We start from the raw sequence: 22,997 nt of genomic DNA, 5'->3' as shown, positions 1-22,997 counted from the left end.
GAATCTCTTCTGACACCCACTTTGTTTTTTGCTTTCTTTTCTGACTTTTAGTTTTCTTCATGTATGATGTTCTTGATGTTATCCTGCAAGTCTTCCAGTTTTTGGTCATTAGTGTCTAATGCATTAAATCTGTTCTTGACATGGTCTCTAAATACAGGCAGGATACGATCAAGGTGACATTTTGGCTCTCATTGAGTTTTTTAAATTTTCTTCAACTTCAGCCTGAACTTGCATGTGAACAATTGATGATCTGTCCCACAGTCTGCTCTGGCCTCGTTTTAGCTAATGATATTGGGCATCACCACCATCTCTTCCCACAGACATAGTGAGTTTTATTCCTATGTACTCCATCTGGTGATGTCCATATGTATAGTTGCCATTGATGTTGTTGAAAAAGTTATTTGCAATGAATACATCATTGCATTTGCAAAATTCTGTCATGTGACCTTCAGCATATTTTCCAACTACTGATCCTTCCTCTGTTTTCAGTTTTCACATTTCAATCACCAGTAATCATTAACACATCATTATTACATGTTTGATCAATTTCAGACTGAAGAAGTTGGTAAAAATCTTCATGTTCATCATCACTGACTTTAGTGACTGGTTCTTAAATTTGAGTGATAGTTGTATTGATTGGTTTTCCTTGTAGGTGTATTGATAATATCTTATCACAGAAATCACTGTACTTCAAGATAGATGTTGAACTGCTCTTTCTGACTATGAATGTGATGTCATTTCTTTTTAGTTTGTGAGACCCAGCATAGTAAACCATATTCAAAATGGCCAATACTAGTCCATCTCAGCTCACTGATGCTTAGGATATGGATCTTTATGCGTTCCATTTTATTTTTGACAACTTCTGATTTTCCTAGGTTCATACTTCGTACATTCCATGTTACAATTATTAATGGATATTTACAACTGTTTCTTCTCATTTTGAGTTGTGCTTCATCAGAAAATGAAGGTCCCGAAAGATTTGCTCCATCTACATTGTTATGGCTAACTTTACTTTGAGGAGGCAGGTTCTCTCCAGGCATATTTTGAGTGGCTTCCAACCTGAGGGACTCATCTTCTGGTACCATATCTGACAATGTTCTACTGCTATTCATAAGGTTTTCATCTTCTGGCACTATATCTGACAATGTTCCATAGCTATTCATAAGGTTTTTAATGGCAAACCATTCAGAAGTGGTCTGCCTCTCCTTCTAGTTTGTTTTAGTCTAGAAGCTCTGCTGACACCTGTCCACCATGGGTGACCCTGTTGATATGTAAAATCCTGATGGCATCGCTTCCAGAATCATAGCAGCACACAAGCCACCACAGTACCACAAACTGACAGAGGAAAAGTGGTTTGCCTTATTTATACTAAATTCACAAGTCTTAAGAAAGGTACCTAAAACAATTCACTTCCTATCAAATGGATTCCGACACACGGAGATCATGTGTCTAAGAGTAGAACTGTGCCACCCAGTTTTCAATGGCTGTGATCTTTCAGAAGTAGATTGCCTAGACTTTTTTCCAAGGTACCTCTGGGTGGACTTGAACCTCCAACCTTTATGTTAGTAGCCTACTCCTTTTTATACTAGAAAGGTACCTAGCATATAGTAATAAATATTTGCTGGATCAATGGAATAAAAAAAGTGAATAAAAATACTAACAGTAGACTCTCTTTCCAGGGCTACGTATCACCAAGAAGCCATGGTGGCGCTATGGGTTAGGCCTTGAGCGGCTAACCACAGGTCTGCCCCCATAGAGATTTATAGCCTTGGAAATTCTATATAGGAATGCTATAAGTTGAAATTGACTCAATGGCGGAGATTGGGTTTTCTGTTGTTTGTTTGTTTTATTAGAAACTGTAATAGCATTCTCATTTCTCAATAGTTGCTATAAAGTTGGGACCAAATAAAGATGAGCAAACCCAGACCTAAGGAGGCTGCTGGGCAGGTGGCTGGGCTGACTCACTAGGCTCCCTGACATGTGATTCAGGAGGTAACATGCTGTGGACCTTCAAGATTGCTTGCAAAGCTCTGAAACTGGTTAAATCCACAGTGCCTCAGGGTTTACTATATTGAGCCCTGGAGAACTGACTCTGTACCAGATACTTAGTCAGATGTTCAGGATACAAAATTGAGTACGACATAGACAAATGAGACCCCAACCCCAAGCCATGGAAACACAGGAGACAGAGCAAAGAATTCTGCTGAGGCCTGGGGTGAGTATCAAAATTACACAAACCATCTAACTCTGAAACTGGACCTTGAATGAGTTAGATTTTGCCAGGCAGTTGAATGTTTTAAGAAAGCAAATACTTCTTAGGAAAGGCAAACATTATAAAATTTTCATCACGTCCTGACCAAAAGACTCATTCACGTTTTAAATACCAACCACAGTCTGTGTCTCCAAATACTGTGTGAAATGAAAGAGTCAGTTTCAGGCAATTAGTCAAATGATTCAGAGTTTCCCAGAATTTCAATTTAGCCTGAAATGTTGCTATTATAAAAACAATAGGAAAGAAAGACAGTGGTGATTGATTTGAATTCTTCATCTTGCATACATAGACGAGCCAAAAGAATTTAACTTGAGAGACGGAAAATTTAGGAGTGGACTCATGGGAAATCATTCTTACTTGGAATGTGCTATACTTTATTTAGAAGTTGCTGTTGTTAACTGCCATCAAATAGGTGCCAACTCATAGCAACCCTGTATAGGGTGTTTCCAAGGAGTCGCTGGTGGGTTTGAACTGCCAACCTTGTGGTTATCAGTCCAGGGCTTATCCTACAATGCCACACCAGGACTCCCCTAATTCATATATACATGGGTTTATTCCAAAGTGTAGTTAGAAGAGAGAGTACAAAACTATAAAAAAGAAAAATTGTTTCTTCCGTATATAATCCACAAAAAATATATTATTCATCCAAAAGATACAGCTTTTCAACAATTTATCCGTTTAAAGTGATGTGTTGCTGTTTTTGTTGTTAAGTGCCGTCAAGTCAGTTCCGACTCATAGCAACCCTGAGGAGCATGAGGTGGGTTTGAACCACTAATCTTGTGGTTCCCATCCAGTACAGATCTTACATCCAAAAAAATTAATTTTTTCAAAACACCAATTCTTGAAATAGCTTCTAATTTAAAAAAAAAAAAAAAAGGTTCTATTTTAAGCAATGTGATTCACAGGACTTTGGAAAGTTAAGTTTCCATGAAGTACATATTCAAATGAATTCAATGATTCCATGAATTAGGATCTTACAAATGCATACAAACCATGTTTTCCTGGCACCAAATCAGGCTGTTTTTTGCTACATTACCTCATTTACGGGTGGAGAAGATATGGATACCAAGTCATCCAGGATGACTGGAGAATCCACAAGAAGAGACGGAGATGAGGTGTATTTGTTTTCATCGATTTTCTCTTTAACATCTTCAAGTAGCATCTCCAACTTGAAGATTTCACCTTCCACTTTCCTAAATGCGCAGGAGCAAACACAAGCACACTCAAACAAACTATTGTATGCTGCCTAGTCAGCATTCTGGCTTAATAACAACAGTTCTTGAATGTTGCTTTGATCTATATTATTGATGTGGCCTATGTCCAGACAGGAAGGATAATGAAGATCAGCCATGACTGGCATCCTGTTTATGGTTTAATCATGAAAGCCAAATCTCTAATCCTCATTTTACTATTCAGTAGTTGTGTATTCTTGGGGAAATTACTTAATCTTTCTGGGCCATCAGTATCTCAACTATAACCCTGAGATAACAATCACTTGTTTACCAGGGTCCAGTGATTTCAAGATCCCTTACAATTCTAACAGCTGTGATTCTATGGTAATATTTGTTTAGGTCAATTTGAAAAGAAGAAGAATACAAAAAATTAATTTACAAGAGGAAGAAAATATTTGCAAGTCATTAATCTATATGATTTTATGTACATGATCTAATCTATATGATTTTATGTACATGTGTATATTAATGTAATTGTATTTTCTCCCACAAAACAGAATCCATTTCCTTTAAATCCATTACAAAAAATGTACCTCATATTATTTAACACAAAAAAGACCGACAAATTCCAAAACATTAAAAACCATACAGCTCACATTCCCTGATCACTTGAGACTAATAGCAAAAAGATGGCAAAAAAAAATCTAATTGGAAAAAAAAAAACAACTAAAATATTTTGGGTTAAAGAGAAATTTAAATGGAAATTGGAGATAATTTACAAGTGGGTGCTATTGAGAGAGCAATATATAAAAGTCAAGGTAAAGCAGCTAAAGCAGTTATTGTTCTATGCCTTCAACTCAGTTCCAATTCATAGTGACTCTATATAGAGTATCTAAGGCTTATAAACATTTGTGGGAGCAGAAAGCCTAATTTTTCTCCTACAGAGCAGCAGTAGGTGAGCTTGAACCACCCACCTTGTGGTTCATAGTCCAGTGCTTATCCTATGGAGTCACCACATTACTATGAGGGAAATTGATAGTTTAAAAATAAATGGGAGGGTAGGGTGGTTAATATTTAAAAAATCAATAAACTAAGTATTCAAAACAAGAAAGCAGAAAAGTACTACAAAATAAACTTAGAAGATAGGGATTTGTAGAAGTAAGCAAAAATAAATATAAAGGAATTTTATCAGTAAAATAAAAGTATTTTCTTTGAAAATATCTATAAAATATACTTTTATAAAGTGTGACTGTGGAACATGCATAATAGGAATGGAAAAGACAAAACAATGGGGACAATTTTTAAATTAAAGAGGATTGAATTTTACATCAATAGTTTAATATCTAGGTAAAATGGATACATTTCTAGGAAAGTATAAATTATTAAAAATTTGCTCCAAAATGTAGGAAGCCTGTAAAGAAACTAATACCCAGAAAAAATGAAACAGATGATCAAAACTGTAACCCCAAGAATGTACCAAGTCCAAATTATTATGAGTGAATCCTACAAGGACTTTAATCCTGTTTGATTGGTCTTCTGGAATATTAAAAGAAAAGAGAAAATTTCATAACTCATTTTATGGGTCAATATTAGAATATTTGTTGATATATAAATAAAGGAGAAAGCCATATGGCATCTAAATAGATTTCTAAAACTCATTTAATCAAATTAAGCATCATTCCAAATTTAGGAAAAAAAATAATTCAAGTAAATTCTAGAATATAAAACATCTCTTTTGATAAAACTGGTCTTCTTGAAACTACAACACTCAATACATTTGGAAGCATTTCTATGAGCACTAGGAACATGACAAGACTATATATTTCACCAAAATTAGTCAAATTAAAAAAAGCAAAAGATACAAGTGGGATATAGGATAAAAACTAGAAGGATTTAAAAAAGTATAAATATTTAGGAGAAAATGCCATTATCATCAGATATGATTTTCATACCTAAAATGTAAAACAATTGACTGAAAAAAACAATAAAACACTAAGAAAAGAATTCCATAAAGTAGTTCAGTTCACGCTAAATGTATTCCCTATGTATCAATTAGACAAAATACTAAAAATTATCAAAAACACTAGAGCAAATTTAAGAATAAACAACCCCCCCAAGTAAAATCTACATGAAATTTAAAAAATTCATGGATGGTAATACACATTGCAAAGATTTTAACTCTTCTTAAATTAATTAGTAAATTTAATAATATCATAAAATTCTAATGGGATTTTATTTAGAAAACTGGGAAAGCTGCTTATGTTTATTAGTATGAGAAGTTTGCAAGAGTAACCAAAGTTTAAAGAAAAAGAAATGTTTCAAAATGTACACTGACAATAGTAATTACAAACTGTGTAGTTAATGGAGAAACAGAAACAGATTATTGGGATTGCAATACCTTGAATTTCCTTGCTATGGCTTTCCTGTCCAAGATCTTCTTAACTCCCACAAAGTGATAGGTAGGACCATGCAAATAAGGTGCACAGGCCTCTAAGACTGGGATTGATTAGTTTTGCCATCCTACTAGGTTTGAAAAGGAACCATCTTGGAAGCAGGAACAGATGATCCCAGTACCATCAAGAAAGAAGAGCTATGAGTGGAATGTGAGATTCCTACCTAGAAAAGCCATGATAGCAGAGGGGGTGGCTGAGGCGGAGGCGTGGAGGGACAGAGTAGCTGTGAACTTCTAGACCCATAGATTGAGTAAAGTTGAGTACCTATACAGGCATACAGCTGGCTTGCAGAAAGTGCCCTTTGGGCATTTACAGATTGGCGAAGGGAGTTTGGTAACACTTGCCCATGCAGGGCAGAGGCTGAGGGAGCACATGACTGAAAGGCTGAAGACAAGAGGTAGGGGTGCCTGCAGTACAGCAGACAAGAGGCGTTCCTGGCTGGAAAACCTGCTGCATCCTGAGTTGTTTCTGATCCTGAGTTGTACCCTGTTTACTTTCCTAACGAACCCCATAATCGTGAGGATTGTTATGAGCTCTGTGCGGCCATTTTAATGGATTATTGAACCCAGATATGAAGCAGAGAGTGCTGTGGGAGGGATGGTTGGTGTCCAAATAGGGTAAAGAAGGTTATAGGGTGGAGGCATGTCTATCTCCACGTCAAGGATTTGGCCGTGGGCTAATTTTGAGTTTGATTTTCCTTCCCCCTTGTGAAGCCAAAGGAAGTCAGACATGACCTCCATCTGGTTTTTGCAGGTATCAAATAGAACCAGGCCCATATACAAGTGAAAGTGTTGAATATCATAAAAGTGGCCCTTTTGAACAACAGGAAGAGACTGTCCTATTCAATAAGTGGTGGGACAAAGATCTAAGCATGAAAGGCCAAAGTGATTTAAGAAATTGCATGAAATACAAGAAAATATATTTATAATCCAGCAGGTAGCAGCAGGGACTAGGGGAGACTTAAAATTTAAGGAAAAAAAGTGAATTGAGGAAGTAAAGCATAGGTAATGGGAGGTGATAGGCTCTAAGGTCATGGTTGCGGGATTAGAAAGTGAAGAAGGAAAAAGGAGGTAAAAATGGCCGCTCAGAGATGGAGAAGACATTTCTGAGAGAGTTCATAGCTTTTCTGTAAAGCAAGAAGGCAGACTTATAGTGAGAATATCAGGGAGGGAGAGTTGACAAAATAGAACCCTGCTTCTCAACTTCTTGGTTTCCAGTGTTAGTATGTCAAAGAATCACAGGACTATTGAACTCCATCTCCTGAGTAACAAGGTGCATGGAATCCAGACAAGTATTTTTGTATATCATCTTTTAAAGGTGACACTTTAAATATCACCAGCACAACAACTGTTGTAGAGTACACAAGTGATTAGTCAATTAATTTGCAGAATTCTTACACCAACAGAAAGCCATCCACAATGGTCTTTGGGTTCAACACCTTAAATGTTCTTCACATACCAAGCCCCCAAGGGCTATATAAGGTCCTGCTCATTTCCGTATTCTGTTCACACCAATACAGAGGACAGTCTCCTGCTGCCCAGCCTTTGCTTGTCCTGCGGTGGCTTTGACGTAGTTTTAGGAGATGCTGGGCTCCTTCCTTGCCCTAATGTGAAAAACTTCTTCTGTATATGGGATATAATTGCAGTTGAAACTCTTTTGATTTATACCAATGCCAGACACAGTGTGGTTGTAGCTAGGATATAAATAAAGCATTGCATAACTTTGGTCTTAATGTGCAGAGAAGCCTGTCTTTAAAATGATGACCTAAACAAGAGAGATTCTGTGAAAAATAAACATCATTACTCTAAACATTTTAAACAAATAGTGAAAACATGTGGAAATCTTTTTATTTCCCCCCTCAGGGAAAAAAAAACAATAATAAGTCTTTGGGGAAAGTCAATATTAAAACCTCCTCACTGCTGTCTAATTACTCAGTATTGAAATGACAGTAGACAAAGGTTCCATTCTTTTGAAAAAGTAAAATCATACCTTAGGGAAAAAACACCTCAGGATGTTAGTGCCACATTAAAAACCATTAAAACATTTTGACATCAAGAATGATTTTGTGTTAAAAAGCTTATATGAATAGAAAGAATGGAATTTACAAGTATTAAACTTATTAGGCAGAGTCTTTTAATTCATGCCAGGAAATTATATGGCAACAATCTAAACCTTGAGTCTTGGACTACATCTTAAATTTATTTGGATTCCAGAGGAAAGTGTAAAGTGCCATAAAAATGGCCAGTTGGAAACTTTAATATGAGTGTACTAATGTACACTCATGGTTCTAATGTGAATTAGCTCGGGGATTATGTAACTTTAAACCTTATCATTTTCCCTTTATCAGAATTTGTGAGTCCCTCACCTCAACACTAATAATGATCATCTCCTGCCCACTGACTCTTGGAAGTTTCAGTGAATGAGAAAGATAAGGGAGGAAAAAGGAAAAAAAGAGGAAACAAGCAGGGATGATATGAGCAGGAATGGGGAAGGAAGGGCTTGAAGAGGAGAGAGGATCCTCTAGGATTAGCATGTGAGCTTTCCTAGGATTTCCCATTCTCCTTTGCCTTTCAGAATCAACAAATGCAAAACTGTGGCATAGTATTTCTCCTCCATGAGACTCTTGTACATTTTGAATGCTCCACCTGGGTCAGTGCCCAGCACAAGACCTTACACAGAGCATGTATTCCTTAAGGATTTGTTGCACGGGGTTGCTCTTTGTTCATCGACGGCACAGTTTTCTCTGACCCTAGACCAGAGGCTATCCAAGCACAAAGGCAAAGCCACATCAGAATCACACCTGAAAGGGTCAGCTCTGAACCCTCCACCTGTACATTTGGCTTAAACCTGACCTTTCTGGATCAAAGTCACCGACAGCTGAGGATATGTGCTTGTGGCCTTGCTGCTGCAGAGTCAGATGCTTCTCCTTGGTGGCCAGAAACTCCTGCTCCAGCAGTTCAAGATGTCCTTGCAGTTTTTCCAGGACCTACAACAATGAAGTCACTTTATCACTCTCATATGCACCTGCTGCTTTCCCCAGAACATAATGTGGGGGTTCTTACAGCAGTGTCAAAACCAAGCTACCATCCTTCTCCTAGCAGCACCAATTGTTTTGTTTCAGCATCTGGCATCTAAAAATAAATAACCTAAGATCCAGCTCAACATCACAACACCATTGTTGTACATAGCTCAAAAGTGCAGTTACTTCTGATTTCTATCCTCAAACTCACTCAGGGGCCTCTGAACTTCCTTTGTTGTTCTTGGTTCCAACTCATAGCAACCCTGTATTCCTATAAATCTTTGCTGCATATCTTTGCAGGAGCAGAAAGCCTCATCTTTCTCCCATGGAACAACTAATATGTTTGAACCACTGACCTTGTAGTTTGCAGTCCAGTGCTTATCCTACAGAGCTACCATGCTCCTTAAACTTCCTTGTTGTTTTTAAGTGCCCTCAAGTTGGTTCCGATTCATAGCAACCCTGTATAGGGTTTTTGAGGCTGTAAATCCTAATAGAAGCAGAAAGTCACATCTTTCTCCCTTGGAGCGACTGGTGGATTTGAACTGCTTACCTTGTGGTTAGCAGCCCAAGGTGTAATCCACTCAGCCACCAGAGCTTCTTTGAACTTTTTTTGTTGTTATTAAGAGTCAAGTTTGTTCTGACTCATAGCGACCCTGTATAGAGTTTCCAAGGAACAGCTGGTGGGTTTGAACCTCAGACATTTTGGTTAGCAGTCCAGTGCTTACCCTACAGTGCCACACCAGGACTCCTTAGCAGGAAGTTAATTAGCCTATATGTATTGGCAGTCCTGGTGTGGTGCTGGAGAATAAGCACTGGACTGCTAACCACAATGTCGGTGGTTCAAACCCACCAACCACTTCTGGAATCCCTAGTCAGGGTCACTATGAGTCAGAACCAACTCGACAGCACTTAGTAACAACATATTGGCAGAGTAATTTTTCCACTACAAAGTATAAAAATCTTTGGCAAAATGATTTTCCCATTCTTTATCTTATTGAATCCACACATCAATGTTGTAAATGCTGCAGAGTAGATTTTATTACCCTCATTTTATAAAGGAGGAGCTTGGAGTTCTAGGAAGTATATCTGAAGCCACTAGAACTGAAGTTAGAGGGCCTATGTTTGAGGCTAAGGGTACTTGGAGGGTGGAATGAGGAAGGAACAAAATGTAGCTCTAACCAAAAGATGTAAATGGGTCTCCAGGCTTTACCACGTACAGCCTCGAAGCAGGTGGATGTTTAAATAACAGGTCGGGTACTTGTTTTGAAGATATACAGCATCATCAGCCCTACATTGTCAATTGGTAAACATTTACTAAGCACTACCCATGTCTGGAGTCCTGGTGTGGTGCTGTGAGTTAATGTGCCAGACTGTAAATCATATGAACTGCAAGGTCGGTTGTTCAAGCTCACCAGATGCTCCTTGGAAACCCTATATAGGGTCACTATGGGTTGGAACTGACTCGACAGCACTTAACAACAACAACAACCCATGTCTGGCCCTGGGCCAAGAGTGTGTGAGAGAGAAAAAAAATGTGTCAAACATAGTTCCTGGTCTCAGGGATTTTATTGCAGTTGGGAAAATAGACCAGAGATTGGTACTTTGCTATAGCTCAATGGAGGAAATGAGACATAAGTCAGTCTTTAAGTGTGGTCAGGAGGTAGTGGTTGTTGTTGTTAAGTGCCGACGAGTCTGTTCTGACCCATAGTGACCCTGTATAGGGTTTCCAAGGAGGTGGTGGAGCCTGCAAAATGGACAGGAAGGGGTGAATTGGAGAGACATTACCAAGGGAAGAAATATAAGTATAGCAAGGTCAGTGGTTCAAGCTCACCAGCTGCTCCTTGGAAACCCTATACAGGGTCGCTATGGGTCAGAACCAACTCAATGGCACTGAACAGCAACAACAACATGGTGAGACTACAATGTGAGGCACACCAGAGTTCAAGTTCAGGCTCTGTCACTGAATGATTTTAGGCAACTTGAACTCTTTAAGCTTCAGTTTTCTCATCTGTCAAATCAAGATCATAATTGCCCTCATCTCATACTGTTCTGAAAGTTAAATGAAATAATGCTTGAAATGCACTTGACATAATGCCAGGAACATGAGGACGATGTTTAAAAATAGATAAGAGTTTGAAACATACTGGCTATAAGAAATGACAAGTGTGGTAGATATATTCCAGTTTCCCCCCTGCAGGCCTGTCCTCCATCTTTCTCTGTGCCCAGGAGGTTGACCTTTAATGAATTGCATCATTGGGCTCCCTTTCTCTCACACAAGGGCAGGAGGAGCTGGGAAAGAATGAGGTAAGGGATCTTTCTCTCCCTGACTCTTCACTCCCCGTGTTGCCTTGGATTGGCTGTGTCCCTCTATCAAAGGCCACAGCGCTCATCAGCTACTCTTTTAGCTACAGCTGCTTTCTTTAGAATCCAATACGTGCTCCTTCCCTGTCCCTTCAGGCCTAAGGTGAAGCAGCTTCCCTCTGATACGTCCATAAGATGCTTTTTAAAAATATTATTATCATCATTAGTTGATGGTACATGGAGGGGAATATAATCATTGTAATGAAACAAAGTGTGTGGTTTGTTGACTGTAAAACTGATGATCTGCCCTGTAAATTTTCATTCAACTCACAATAAAAAACTTTAAAAAAAATTGTTATTCCTAATGGGTGTGCCTTGTAAATGATTAAACTCTCCTCAATTAGCTCATTGAACTGAGCCATTTGTTTCCTAACAGGACCCTGACAAATACTGTAAATATCAAGACAATGTTTAGATTTTTAGTTTGGGAGTTGAGAAGAATGTGCTGCCTCTGGCTAAAATGAAGAATCCAGAAAGGCTAACAAGTTTGAGCAAAGATGTCATTGTTGGCAGAGTTTGCAGTGAGAGGGAGTTAACAAGTGAAGAGACACACAAACATTTGGAGCTACAGATGAGAAGTTAAGACTAGTCATTTAGGAATCTGACAGTAAATTAGGTGCTCAAAGGAAAGAGGACAAGGAAGAAAGAAAGGAAACTCAGTATTGAATTGTAATTTAGGATCTTGGCATTTAAATTGTGTTGAACAGTTTCTAAGTCTAAGTGTACCTCATTGAATTCCCTCAACAGCTCTGATATGGAGATACATGCTACAACATGTCTAAAATCAGATAACCAAGAAGCAGAAATGCTCCAAAATCCAAATGCTTTCTACTATGCTGTGTGAACCAAGTTGTGAAGTTTAGGTCTCAGTCCTGTTTTCCAACACTGGACAAAATGCATCGGGAACTCTTAAATCATTGTTAAGGGTCCCTCTCTTCTCTAAGCTCCAATCAGAATTCTCTTTACCTTCTATCTAACATCAGGAAGAAGCTTCCTCAATCGAGGCCTCTGAAGACTAGTGCCTTGAACAGATTCTCTGTTTTGTCTGCTCTTTGTAATTCTACATTCTCCCAGGTCCTGAAAGCCTGACTCCTTGGAGATCTCCTTCATCTATCACTCACTCCTTAACCCTGCAATCTGGCTTCCCTGGATTCAGCCTTGCTGAGGTCCCTCATGACCTCTTGGCTGCTAAATCCAATGCACATCTTGCATTCCTTTGTAACTTGCCTATTGGATAGTGTGGCCAATTCCCCTTTCTTAAAACGTTCTTTCCCCTGGGCCTCCACAGCTCCACTCCCTCTAGGTCTGCCTCTGACTTTTCAAGCCAGTCCTTGTCAGTATCCTTTGAGGACTCTTTTTTCAACTGCCGACTGGTTTCTCTCCTTGACCCTCTTCACTTCTCTACATGTTTTACTTGGGAAATCTCATCCACCTCATGGTTTCAGCCCACAGCAATACCCAAATCTATATTTCTGTCCTAAGTTACTCCTTTGAGGTCCAAATCCACTGCTCCAAATGTTCACTGGACCTCTCCACTTGAACATTTTATTAAGAACAACAACAATAACAACAACAAAACCTGTTACTGTCGAGTTCATTGCATTGCATTATAAACCCTATATGTTACAGAGTAGAGCTGTAAGTAAGTAGGTAAGGCTGTAATCTTTATGGAGGAGTCCTGGTGTGGCGCTGTGGGTTAATGCGCCAGACTGCAAAGCTGTGTAAACTGCAAGGTCGGCAGTTCAAGCTCACCAGCCGTTCCTCGGAAACCCTCTACAAGGTTGCTATGGGTCGGAACTGACTCGACGGCACTTAACAACAACAACAATCTTTATGGAAGCAGATAAGCAGGCCTTTTTTCCATGGCATCATGGGATGGGTTTGAACCACCAACTTTTTAGGTTGGTAGTCAGGTGCAAACTGTTTGCACCACCCATAGACTTAGGGATGTCCTATGTTGTTGTTGTTAAGTGCCGTCAAGTCGGTTCAGGCCCATGGCAACCTTGTACAGGGTTTTCAAGAAGTGACTGGTGAGCTTGAACTGCCAATCTTGTGGTTCAAACTGACTTTGCAATCCAACGCATTAACCCACAGCGCTACACCAAGACTCCAATGTGGGTGTCCTATTGTTGTTGTTGTTGTTGTTGTTAAGTGTCGAGTTGGTTCCGACTCATAGCGACCCTGTACAGGGTTTCCGAGGGTGTAAATCTTTACGGGAGTAGAAAGCCTCATCTTTCTCCCGTGGAGCGGCTGGTAGTTTCGAACTGCTGACCTTAAGGTTCACAGCCCGATTCGTAACCACTACGCTACCAGAGCTTATAGGGAATGTAAATTCAAAATATCCCAAACTGAACTTGACTTCTTGTCTCTTGCCTACCTTCCACATCATTCTGAACTGGCTCCTCCACTTTTATTTCTGACTTCAGTTGCCCAAGTCAGAAATCTTGAACTCATCTAAACCTCCTCCCTTCCCTTATTCACTCCTTTTCAACCTGCCACCACTTCCTTAAAACTTTAGGTTTGTTGTATCCATCCTCACTGACTCTCAGAACTTGTTCTCTGGATTAGGGCTTCCTAACCAATCTGTCTGTACACTTTTGCTCCCATGATGCTTGCCATTTCCCAGCCTTAAGTCATTGAGTGTCACAACACTCAAACTCAGGATAAAACCTAAGCTCCTTAGCATGACCTACAGGCCTTTCGTGATGGGTTCTTTCTCTAGCTCTCTAGTCTGGTCCACCACATGTACCCTGAGCTCTATCTGGTAGTTACAATGGGATACCATGCTTTACTCCAACAGCACTTTCTTGCCCTTGTGCCCTTGCTTTTGTTGTTCCCTTTCTTCCCTACTCTGCCAGCTTGGTCCTCCTGCAATACCCAGCACAGAACTCACTTCCAGGAAGTCTTCCAAAATTCCCCCTAGCTGGGAAGGGTGAGTCTCTTCTAGTCTGCCAATAGCATCATTTATGATATTTGTCAAGGTGCCTGCCTATTTACCAGTCCATTCTTCCTAGGAGATAATAAAACACTTGGAAAAGAAAGGATTGTTTCTTTATTTTCAAGTCTGTTAGGAGTCCTGGTGTGCCATTGTAGGATAAGCACTGGACTACTAACCATAAGGTCAAAAGGTCAGCAGTTCAACCCCACCAGATGCTCCTCAGAAACCCTATACAGTTGAAATTACACTTAATAGTAACAACAAAAGTGCTTGGCACAAGGTCTGGAATTTAGGATTGTTGTAATTTGGCATCAAGTTGATTTCTACTCACGGTGACCCCATGACCTGGTTAGGACAAACAGTTAAGTACTCAACTATTGGGAGTCCTGGTGTGGCACTGTGGGTTAATTCGCTGGACTGCAAGGTTGGTTTGAACTGCAAGGTCAGCAGTTCAAGCTCATCATCCTCTCCTTGAAAACCCTATACAGGGTGGACTAGACAGTCCTTAGCAACAACAACAACTCAACTACTAGCCTTAAAAACCCTATGGAGCACAGTTCTACTCTGCATACATGGGTCACCATGATGGGACATAGGAAGTGCCTGGTAAGTGTTGAATGAATACAGGAGTTATTAATATGATGGATTAATGAATAACAAACTGTGTCTTTTAGCACTTGGGTCCTCTTGTTTTCTCTCTATACTGCATGGTTTCTGAAGCACAAGCTCTTTGTGCTACCCATAGACTTTTGGATGTCCTATCAGCAGCTCAAACTCAAAATTTGAACTTGCCTCCTGCCTGCCTTCCACACTTAGCCTGAACTCTGCTTCCATTAACATCAGAACTTCGGATGAAGTTTGCCTTGTTGCTGACCCAACAACCAAATTACCTCTCCAGCACATTTCTGCCCCATTGTCTTATCCCACATATGCTTCCCACAGCTTGGGTGCCGATAGGGCTGTTATGGTGACAACATAAATTAGTAATTTTGCTAAATACAGAAACAAGTAAGCAAAGTAAACTATTCTGATCTTTAAAGGATAGCTTCATCAGTTGTAGGAATTTTCAAAGTTGTATATATTTTATTGCCAAATACTAGCAATTAGATTGCCTTTTATAATGGTATATATTTTCTTTTCTTGAATCTACCATGTTCTCAGATGTATTAATAGGTGACCATTAGGGAGTGACAACCATAAACGATAGATTCCCTGAAAAGGTTGTTGTTGTTGTTGAGTGTTGTTGAGTTGATTTCAACTCATAGCGACCCTGCATAGGATTTCTGAGGAGTGGTTGGTGGTGTGGTTAGCAGTCCAGTGCTCATCCTACAGTGCCACACACCAGAATTCTAAGATCTTTTATACAAAGAGAGTTTAATCTTTAGGAAAACGGTTCCCACATATATTTCTATTTCTACCAATGTGGAGAAACCATGATACTATTTTTATTTATCCACTTTGAATTTCCTAATAACAATTTTTAAAATGGGATAAAGTTTATTACCGGTCTCTTGTTTTGAGAATAAGCAGAGTCCTGTGCTATTCTTTTGGAAAAGTCCTGAACCTGCAGTGGAAAAAAATGCAATATTTAATTAATGGCATGTGTCTCATACTTTAATTTGTTTACATTATTATTTGTAACAAACTTTAAGAGTATTACTTTAGCCTTCAGTTGATCGGTCTGTTCTTTTAACTTCTGACACATGTGTTTCCCTTTTATTATCTTTTGAAATATGGAAGAACTTGAGGAAGAGTCTTCCTGAGAGGCTGCTGATATTTGAAAGAGACTTGTGTCCGATTCTATTCCTATATAAGAAAGAATAAGTTTTGTCAAAATTATATATATATAAAGGCTGGGATTACTGGTCAGAAAGAAAGAAACTGGAGGAACCTGAGACTATGACCCTCAACCACTCCTTAGGTCTGAAGTGGAAACTCACCCTCATCACCAAATTTTCAGCCAAGCAGGGGATAGCACCTTAGTAAGGTATGCTCACTGTGGAAATGGTCAATCATTCAAAATCAAAAGGGCAACAAGGCCCCTAGGGACAAACTTAGAAAGGATGGGAAGGACAGTGGAATAGAAACAGGAACCACAGGGAGGAAATGGGATAACCGTTGTCGCATAGAAGGGACTGCAATCATTGAGATGAAACAGTTAAGTGTATGATTTGTTGAATGAAAACTGGTGATCTTTCTCTGTAAATCTTCACACAATTCACAACAAAAAGTTTGAAAAAAAAGAAAAAAGTTTTGGCTGCCATTCATATCAATGTTGTTGTTCAGTGCCATCAAGTCAGTTCCAACTCATAGCAACCCTGTATAGGGTTTCTGAGGAGTGGCTGGTGAGTTTGAACTGCCAACGTTGTAGATCAAACCAACTTTGCAGGCCAGCGCATTAACCTACAGCACCACACCAGGACTCCTATCACAGTGTTATTAAGTAACAGAAGTCTGTGATGATCACTATTTTCTACTTAAAAAAAACAAAAAATCCTGCAATATGCATATATACATTAAAGGAGTTTGAAAATGATAGTACCTGTAAGACGTTCTTGGTGGATGTGTGCCGTAGGCTCCATCTGCACATTGAAAGGACAAGAAAATATAACTGCTGATCAACAAAGCCATTATTCAGAATGACCACATGTGTCCTGGTCATTACAGAGGTAGCCAGTTTTGTGATCAAGAGCCAGGAAAGCTCTTGAATTCCAGCTCTGATACTTATCTGTTGGATGATTTGGGGCAAGTGCTCAATCCCTGTAAGCCTGAGGTTCTTTAGCAGGATAGTGATAGGACCTATCTCCCAGGATTGTTAATGAGGGTTAAAATGATTTACCATAATACCTAGCATGTGGTAAACATTTAATACATACTAACCATAGTCCTAAGGAGCTCTAGTAGCATAGTGGTTAGGAGCTCTGGTACCTTAATGGTTACGAATCGGGCTGGGAACCTTAAGGTCAGCAGTTCGAAACTACCAGCTGTTCTGCGGGAGAAAGATGAGGCTTTCTGCTCCCGTAAAGATTTACAGCCTCAGAAACCCTGTGCAGGGTCACTATGAGTCGGAACCGACTCCATGGTACTTAACAACAACAACAACCATAGTCCTGGTGTGGCTCTGTGGGCTAATGCATCAGACTGCAAAGTCGTTTGAACTGCAAGGTCAGTGGTTCAAGCTCACTAGCTGCTCCTTGGAAACCCTATACAGGGTCACTATGGGTCAGATCTAGTCCATGGCACTTAACAACAACAACAAACATTATTACACTGTGCACAAGGTCGCTTGGGTAAGTACTGACTCAATGGCACCTAACAACAACAACAACCATTATTACTATTGTATCTGACACGATTATGTGGACTACTCAAACATTTCTCCTGAAACATGGCCATAAGTTCTATGAGGACAGGGATTGTTGTTGCTCTCACAGTAACACCACACATGCAGTCACCACATTCTAAAGGACAATAGACAGTGTACATGACGTTCTGAAATGTATGCCAAGACAGTGACTGCCATAGTCTGACTGAACAAGGGTAATTCCAGAGTGATTCACTTTGAGGACTTTTTCATTTTTACTATCACATGAAGCCCAAAACATGCTAGTGACAGAGCATTACATGGTTAGAGATCTAATTAGACCATGGGCACTGTGAATATCTTATTTACATTACAGATGTGAAACCTATAGAGCTCATTTTTCCAATCCAACTTGATAGAACTAAAGAAATTAAACTCTTGACCTCAGACTCCCACAACCAGAGGAAGGTAAGTCTAAAATTCATCTGTGCACCCAGGGACTTTCTCCCTCCAGCAAAATGAGGAACCCTGAGACTCAGTGGAATTGCTCCAAGACCTGGCTTTGGCCAGAGGGCTGCCAACTTGGGCAGTGAGGGTTCTACTATCCACAGGTGTTCTGCTGAAAGAGAAGCAAGTAAAAGCATAAAGGAATGGAAATGGAAATAGGCAGGCAGGATTGTTCGTTTTCCTTCAAAAGAGCTTAAATAAATAAATAAAAAATCACAGTCTTGGCAACATGCCAACTCCAAAAATGTTTACTTTGTTCATAGATATGAATTTGGCTTTGCTGTAGAACTGCTAGCGAAAAGGTTGGTAATTCGAACCCACCAGCCACTCCTTGAAAACCTTATACAAGGTCACTATGAGTCAGAACCAACATGATGGCACTTAACAACAACAACAACAATGAACCTGAAGATACTCAATGAGATCATGTTGGCAAGTTGAGTGGGGGGTGGGGGAGGAGGATGGGAAGTAAGGTAAGAGGAAATGAGAAGTGGCATCATTTAAGCATTAATAAAATTTGGCACTGAATAATTACCAAACTAACAGCTTGAAGTATGTTATTTAAGATTTTAATTCAATTCAATTTATCATTAATAACAAAGGGTATAATATAAGTAAAACACAAGGCTAAACTGCTAGGGGGAGTTAGGCAATGAAAAGATAGGAAAAGTTTACTGCTCTCTAGAGTCTTCCAATCTATTGGAAAAAGCAGATATACCACCATTGCTCTCAAATTATTGATACAAATCACCCTGAGATTAACACTCTCACAGAAGTACATAACAAACAAGGGTAGGAAAGAGTATGACTTGGGGAATCATCTGAAAAGTCGTATAGCACAAGTAGGGACTGAAGAAGACCATGGAAATGAGCAAGTCTTGGGTAAGTAGAAATGGGACAGACCATGCAAGGCAGGTGCTCAGAGAATTCAAGAACTGAAGAGAGACTTGGACCAGCCAGGTAACAGGATGACATCCTGGTAGAAAGGAGCTAAGACTAGAATAGTAACCAGTTGCTGTTGTATCCATTTCAATTCATGATGACCCCATGGGTGTCAGAGTACAACTGATTTCTCAGAAGTAGATGGCCAAGCATTTTTTTCAAGGTGGCTCAGAGTGGACTCAAACCTCCAACTTTTCAGTTAGCAACCAGCAATGCTAACCATTTATAGCACGTCCCAAATCCCAGGTTGAAGAATTCAATTTTGGTCTCTTAAGTATTCTTGTTAGTCTGGTTCCTGATTTTTCCAATGAGAACATCCACTAATCTTTTGAGAAGTCATTAACTTAGGGTGACCCAGACAGCTCCATGTTGTTGTTGTTGTTAAGTGCTGTCAAGTCTGTTCTGACTCATAGTGACCCATACAGGGTTTCCAAAGAGCAGCTGGTGAGCTTGAACCGTTGACCTTGCATTTCAAAGAGACCTTGCAGTTCAGCGCATTAACCCGTAGTGCCACACCAGGACTCCATACCCCTTCCTAAAACCCACACTGATATAGATGAGCTGTGGTACTGATTATGTATGTACTCACTGGAGACTACTTTCTCTTACCTGTATTTTTTGTGAAGGTTCAACGGCTTCCTTTTCCTGCTCTTGATGTTTTCCAACACAATTTGTTCTAGGCATAGTTTCTAAAAGATCTTGCACAAGAGCTGATTTATCTTTCAAGTCGGAAGATCTGTTTTGTTTAGTTACTCTAAGTGGTTCATTAATTACGTTATTTTTAGGAATTTTCACTTTGGGAGCAACCTTAGAGAAATCAGAGAACTGATAATGAACTTGACCTTGGCCATATTTGAACCCGGTCCCGGAACTTGATTTTTCAGTCTGTTGTTTCTGGGATGCCAGCCTTTGAAAACTTTTTTGTTTGTCACTTGAATCGTTGGTTTTAGCTAGAAAGTTTGGATTCCTTTGATGGCTGCTGCATCCAGTAACCACTGGCTCTTCTAAGTCAGAGAGGTTTTCTTCTCTTATAATTGGAGAACAATTAGGCTTAGTGTTATCTTCACCACCCCTTTCCGGGTTGAGTTGGTCATCAGCTTCTGAGGTTTGTTCTTCTGGACAAGAATCCTTAACATAACAAAAAATAACATTTTTAATAATAGCTTCATCAAAACTATCAGCGTTAGAGACCTCTGGGAGAGTTTCACAATCAATGCCTTGGCCTCTTAAAAATTCCTCTTTGGAAAGATGATTGAGTAAAATATCAGAAATGTTTGACTTTGAAGTATTTTCTTTATTAGGTGGCATATGAAAAATTATAGTACATTGTTTCTCTGTATCATGTATTTTGTTGACAGTATTTTCAATAATTTTATCTAGAACCCTGGCCAAATCTGCATTTCTACAAGTCTTATTTTGTATAGTATTTTCCTGAGGGTCATCTACTGTTAAAACAGTTTCATGTGAGACATCGAGAATGTCATTTTCTGAGGTAAAATTGTAATCATTGCATATCTTAATTGGGGGGATGTCCCCATCATGAGGAAAATCCTCTTGCTGTATATAAGTCATGTCATCTGAAAAATCCGCTTCATCCATGTATGTACAGCCTGATGTCTCTTGTCTTCTGATACTTGTTACTGACGTTCTTAATTGTAACAATTAAATCTTCTACTTTTTATTGATCATCTTCATTGTGTGTCTTATTCTGTGAGAAATGAGAAGAACCTCATTGTTAAGTATATTGGAATGATGTATACACTATGCTTACCCTGTCATCTCTAACAGACCAAAATGGATGCTTTTCATTTATAGAAATACAATGTATAAGTATGAAGGCAAGTTCAACCAATTTTGTGTTAACATATCATTGCTGTTTTTAAGTGCCATCGAGTTGGTTCCAACTCTTAGTGACCCAGTCTATAGTTTCCAAAGATGTCTGGTGGGCTTGAACCACTGATTTTGTAGTTAACTTATCCTACAGTGCCACGCCAGGACATCATTGTGAGGTGCAGCTGGTAGGTTTGAACTGCTGACCTTGTGGTTCTCAGTCCAGTACTGATCCTACAGAGGCACAGCAGGGGCCCCCAGGACATTGTTGTTGTTGTTGTTATGTGCCGTCGAGTCGATTCCGACCCATAGTGACCCTGCATAGGGTTTCCGAGGAGCAGCTGGTGTTCTTGAACCACCGACCTTGCAGTTCAAATGGCTTTGCAGTCTGGAGCATTAACCCACAGCGCCACACCAGGACTCCAGGATATCATTGGTGGTGGTGGTTGGTGGTTATGTGCCATGGAGTCGGAACCGACTCATAGTGACCCTGTACAGGGTTTCCGAGGCTGTAAATCTTTACGGGAGCAGAAAGCCTCATCTTTCTCCCGCGGAACAGCTGGTAGTTTCGAACTGCTGACCCTGAGGTTAGCAGCCCAATTTGTAACCACTACGCTACCAGTAGCAGTATAAAAATGAGGAATTGAAAAGTGACGGAACCTTTAAAGTTTAAAATTTTTCATTCCTTAAATTTTGAGGAGGCATTCTGCTTCTGTAAAGATTTACAGCCTCGGAAACCCTGTGCAGGGTCACTATGAATCAGAACCGACTCCACGGCACTTAACAACAACTGATCTATAAATATTTATCAACCTTGCTTAGTAAATATCATTTGGAATTTGTTCTCTTGAAATAGAATTTGGGGATGCAAGTAAAGAAACCCTGATGGGGTAACAGTTAAGCACTCGGCTTCTAACAGAAGAAACTTTGGCTATTTGAACCTAGCCAGCAACGCTGTGGTAAGAAGACCCAGCAATCTGCTACTGCAAAGATTCCAGCCTAGAAACCCTATGGGACAGTTCTAATCTGTCACATGGGGTTGCTACTTTGAATCCTAGTCAAATAAATGGTACCTAACAACATCAATCTCCCAAACTAGAAGTTTGTATTGCAATTAAGGATTGGTGTTTTTTTAAAATACAGTGACCATGGCTTTTCTTCAAATCACTCATGGGTTTCTAAGTTGTGTGGCACTGAAAAGCTCACTTAGCTCTAACTCAACCACCAACCTGCTCACCTCTGGTGCTTTTTCATCAGTCCCTCCAGACATTCTGATACTGTTCTTCTGATTTGCCCTTGGATGCCTCAGAAGGGCCCACAAGGAATGAGGAAAATATGAGTATGACCAAGAAACATCAGGGACTTTTGAACACCTGGAAAACCATCTGCAGCCAAGCTTTCCTGCCCCACTCCCACACAGGAGCCAAGTTGGAGACACTATCTTCCTTTCAGCAACCCCAACCAGCTACCTCATCCCAGCACATAACAACATATCTTATGAATTCAACAGAAGATGGTCAGCACAAAACCAGCCACCATTGGCATGAGCCTTTTGTAAAAACAAAAACCACAGTTGAAGAAAAAGATGCCCATTTATATATCTCATGTCTGATTAGTGAATTTCAGGGAACTTGCTTAGAAGTAGTAAAAATTGTCTTAAGTATTAGGTAGAAAAAGCAGGCTTTAAGAAGCTCTGATGCTACAATGGTTAAGTGCTTGCCTGCTAACCCAAAGGTTGGCAATTTGAATTTACCCAGTTATTCTACAAAGACCTGGAGATTGGCTCCTGAAATTATACTGCCTAGAAAACCCGATGGAGCAGGTCTACTCTGTCACACGGGGTTGCTATGAGTTAGAATCAACTCACTGGCACCCAATTTTGACCTGAGCACCTGCACAGCTTTGCTGTTTAATAGCCCAGGGCAACCGTGGCCACAGACTGACCTGCATAGAGTAGCCACAGCTCTCTTGCCCACACTATGACAAGGGTGAGCTAGTTAATCTCAGATCCTCTCCACATCTAAATTTTTTAAGTCTAGTTACTTGTGATATATTTAATAATCTAAAGTATGATATCTGACAAAGAAATGTTGACTTTAATTCTCTAATAAAACAGGAGTCCAAATAAATGTGATAAAGACATTTGTGAAACACTGTACAAAAAATCTTAATTTATAGATACACACCCAAATACAAAAA

The 22,997-nt window shown here is 39.7% G+C and overlaps 1 protein-coding gene across 1 annotated transcript in view; it reads right to left on the bottom strand.

The window, feature by feature from the left end:
* The window catches only part of AKNAD1 (AKNA domain containing 1), a 51,564-nt gene extending 30,997 nt beyond the window's left edge, over positions 1-20,567 (bottom strand). Inside the window, 6 exon segments of the mRNA XM_006865978.1 lie at positions 3,309-3,465; positions 8,750-8,883; positions 15,720-15,779; positions 15,876-16,021; positions 16,758-16,797; positions 19,578-20,567. Of these exon segments, the coding sequence (XP_006866040.1) occupies positions 3,309-3,465; positions 8,750-8,883; positions 15,720-15,779; positions 15,876-16,021; positions 16,758-16,797; positions 19,578-20,567 (1,527 nt within the window).
* Between the last annotated feature and the right edge of the window lie 2,430 nt (positions 20,568-22,997).

The sequence above is a fragment of the Chrysochloris asiatica genome, unplaced genomic scaffold (assembly GCF_000296735.1).
Source record: "Chrysochloris asiatica unplaced genomic scaffold, ChrAsi1.0 scaffold00085, whole genome shotgun sequence".
NCBI lineage: Eukaryota > Metazoa > Chordata > Mammalia > Afrosoricida > Chrysochloridae > Chrysochloris > Chrysochloris asiatica.
This window is presented reverse-complemented; position numbering and strand designations above follow the sequence as displayed.